The sequence below is a fragment of the Austrofundulus limnaeus genome, unplaced genomic scaffold, assembly GCF_001266775.1.
Source record: "Austrofundulus limnaeus strain Quisiro unplaced genomic scaffold, Austrofundulus_limnaeus-1.0 Scaffold4, whole genome shotgun sequence".
Lineage (NCBI taxonomy): Eukaryota > Metazoa > Chordata > Actinopteri > Cyprinodontiformes > Rivulidae > Austrofundulus > Austrofundulus limnaeus.
The window spans coordinates 4195684-4198805 of NW_013952406.1; the positions used below are offsets into that span (position 1 = coordinate 4195684).

Genomic DNA, 3122 nt, shown 5'->3' on the forward strand with positions numbered 1-3122 from the left:
CTCTGAACTTGTAAAGTTCATCTGTTTAGTTTTCGCTGTCATTTTTCATGAATGAACACTTCCTGATATCTGAGGCAGGAATCATGGCCTTATATGGTGTTTTTGGGGTGGTAATTATGCTAATCTCCTCTCGCGTGCACGAGCAGCTGGATAGAACAGGTGGAATTTACGCAGCTCATTTACGCACGTTTCCAGAAGATAGAAGAGTTTGTTGAATCTGACGTGACATGTTCGTACGAACCCTTTGTACGAACAAAAGTAAGAGAAAGAATACGAACATGTTCTTGCATGAGGCCCAATGTCTCAACAACAGTAGGACTGATCTGCAGGCCCGGATTAGACGTCAACATTCAATCCGCTGGAGGGAGCTGACAAACAGGCACGGGAACTGATTAACATCCCAAATCTTAGATTTGGGAAAGCTCTCATTGCCCTGACAAGGAAAACTTTTAGTGGTTGGAGTCCTGAGTACAACCTGCTAAACTGCCACAAAATGGTGGGACTCCCTGACAATGGTCTGTGATGCATGTGTCCTTCATCTGAGGACTGTGAAGGTCTAAGCTGAGTGTTTTTAAGAGGAGAGAGGCCCATGACGCCCCTGTTCATATGGATTCTTTATTCATCCCCACTCACCAAACCAAAAAAACTAGATATTTTTTATGGCAAGTTCGCCTATTTTCAAGGATTTCAAGAACCTCAGTCATAATTTTTTTGATCCAACCCTGAAAATCCGAGCTTCAGTTTGAGCAGCTGCTGGTTTAGTAACATTAAAATGTCAGTGGAGAGAAGTAAGGTTAATCAGGACAGCAGGCAGCTGACTCTGCTTGTTTTGGTAAAAGCAGCAGCACACCTAACATTAATATATTATATAGTTTATTCCATTAGTACTGCTGCTATAGAAACCTAAGTGACTGAGACAAAAGTCTAAACTCACTAACTCCTCGGACAAATGAAGTCTTTTCAATGTTTTTCTATTTTCAGTTCATTTTTAAATGTGAATTGTCAAGAATCTTTTTTATCCTTGAGTTCAAGAGCAACTATTCATTCATGCTATCAGAAACACGTATTTTTCCAGAGCAGAGTTATTGTTTTCATGTTCGGTTTTGAGTGGTGCTGAGTGTTTTAATTCTCTCTGTTTTCTGTTTATYTGTCTCATGGTCGTTTTTTTTTTTCCCCTCCCAGTAATAATTTTGACCGAAATGAAAGTTTGTAACACATCAAATCTCCATGAGAATATGTTCCTTTTGACGTTGTTGTAAATTACAAATATGTGCTGTACCTTGGATTATTCATTAAAATATGTTTGTTATGCAGGAGGTGCAGTATGTTTATTATCAAAAAGTTTGTTTTAACAAGTATTTAACCTTATGGGACAAAGGAAATCAGTGTTTGGTAGGTTATTTATTTGTTGTAACACTTCTTGTCAATAAATCTTATACCAATCGAAAACCTGTTAAATTCCCTTTTAAATGATGTCACATTTGTAAGGAACATGCATTTGTGAGATGAGCAGAACTGTTTGTGCACATGAAATACAGCATTTAAATCTCTGCCAAACGGCTTATTTGCTGTTGTTATCAACTTGTTTTGAGCTACACCCCCAGGTGTTGCCAGCAGCTACACAATATAAGCTTTATTTCCAAGAAGCATTGTTACAACAGCAAAGAAAAAAAATCTATCAAAAACAAATTTACTTCTTTTGCTAAGTTTATTTCCAGATGCATAAAGTTTGTTTTGACTATTTGAACTGATTATGATTGCTCAGTAAAAGTAAGAAATCAAGAATGTAAATGTTACCAAACTTAAAAATAACAGTAAAACACACCCAAGCAAACAAAGCAAAGACCTGAATCATATTTGGTGATGTTTTGGTGCAAAACAAACTCCCACATGATGCAACTTCCTAATGAACCCCTTGAAAATATTCGGAATGTTCCTTAAAATAACAAGCGCACCTAGAATTATGATCATTTGCACGACGGCAGAGGAGTTATAAAATATTTATWACTGGTGATGAGACTGCCTGTAACTTCACAACTCCATCATGAGAGGAAGAGRTGGAATGCGCGCTGAAAGTCCCCCCGGAGGCGCGCAGAACGCTCGCGCTGCCGAGGCGCACAGAGACGCGCCGGACCTTTTTTTTTTTCTGTCCTCCTCCAGCAATTCACGCAGAACAAAGAGGAGGCACGCAAATGTTGTCTTTCAAGTTGCGTTTYGAGACAGGAATCAATTCAGATGAGTCACACCTCGAACTTCTTTAAAGGAGAACTGACCCAATTTCCTCAGCTCCGATTCAAGTTTTCTCAGTTCAGCAGCCAGTTGGTGCGCAGCTGGATCCTCAGAGGAGAAACCTGCTCCAGCCTCGGTGTTCTGCTCTGTCTCACTTCGGAATCTTTGCGATTCTTCTCAGGCACCGTGCGCGCGCGCGCACCGACCTGGAGAGGAAGACTCCGATGGAAAACCATGCAGCGCTTTGAACCCATGGAGACATGGCACAAAGGCTCCTCACATCTGCGAGCAGAGTCAGCGCCAGATTCGCCTTCATATTCACCCTGTCTCTGTCCTGCACCTACCTGTGCTATAACATCCTTTTTTACGGCGGCGCGGTCGTGACAAACCAGGGCTACGAGGGGAAACGCTGCCCGCCGAGCAAGAACGCAGGAGGGAAGAAACTTCTGGGGAAATTATCGGACGGAAACTGCGCCTCGCCGGATGCCAGCAGGTCCGCCGGCCAGAGGGGACTCAGCGAGCAAAGTAAACCCCCCTCACCTGGCGGTCAGTGGGCTAACACGAGTCTGAGGAACATGAGCGTTGCGCAGAAGTATGGAAACAAGAAGCTCCCGAACGCGCTGATAGTCGGAGTGAAAAAGGGAGGAACCAGAGCGGTGCTGGAGTTCATCCGGATCCATCCAGATGTGCGCGCTTTGGGGACTGAGCCGCACTTTTTTGACAGGAACTATGACAGAGGGCTGGACTGGTACAGGTGAGGAACATGTGAAGAGGGGCACTTTTTATATTTCTGCGTAGATTTTCTAACTATGAGGCAAAGTTGTCATCAAATAATAAACTGAAAACTTGATTTATGCCGAGCAATGACGCAAGATAAAGCGCATGTAAAATTA

The 3122-nt window shown here is 42.7% G+C and overlaps 1 protein-coding gene across 1 annotated transcript in view; it reads left to right on the plus strand.

The window, feature by feature from the left end:
• The first annotated feature begins 1913 nt into the window (after window positions 1-1913).
• hs3st2 (heparan sulfate (glucosamine) 3-O-sulfotransferase 2) overlaps window positions 1914-3122 on the plus strand; it is a 22485-nt gene continuing 21276 nt past the window's right edge. The window contains exon 1 of the mRNA XM_014023858.1: window positions 1914-2983. Coding sequence (XP_013879312.1) covers window positions 2490-2983 — 494 coding nt within the window. The 5' untranslated portion in view covers window positions 1914-2489. The remainder of the gene's footprint in view (window positions 2984-3122) is intronic.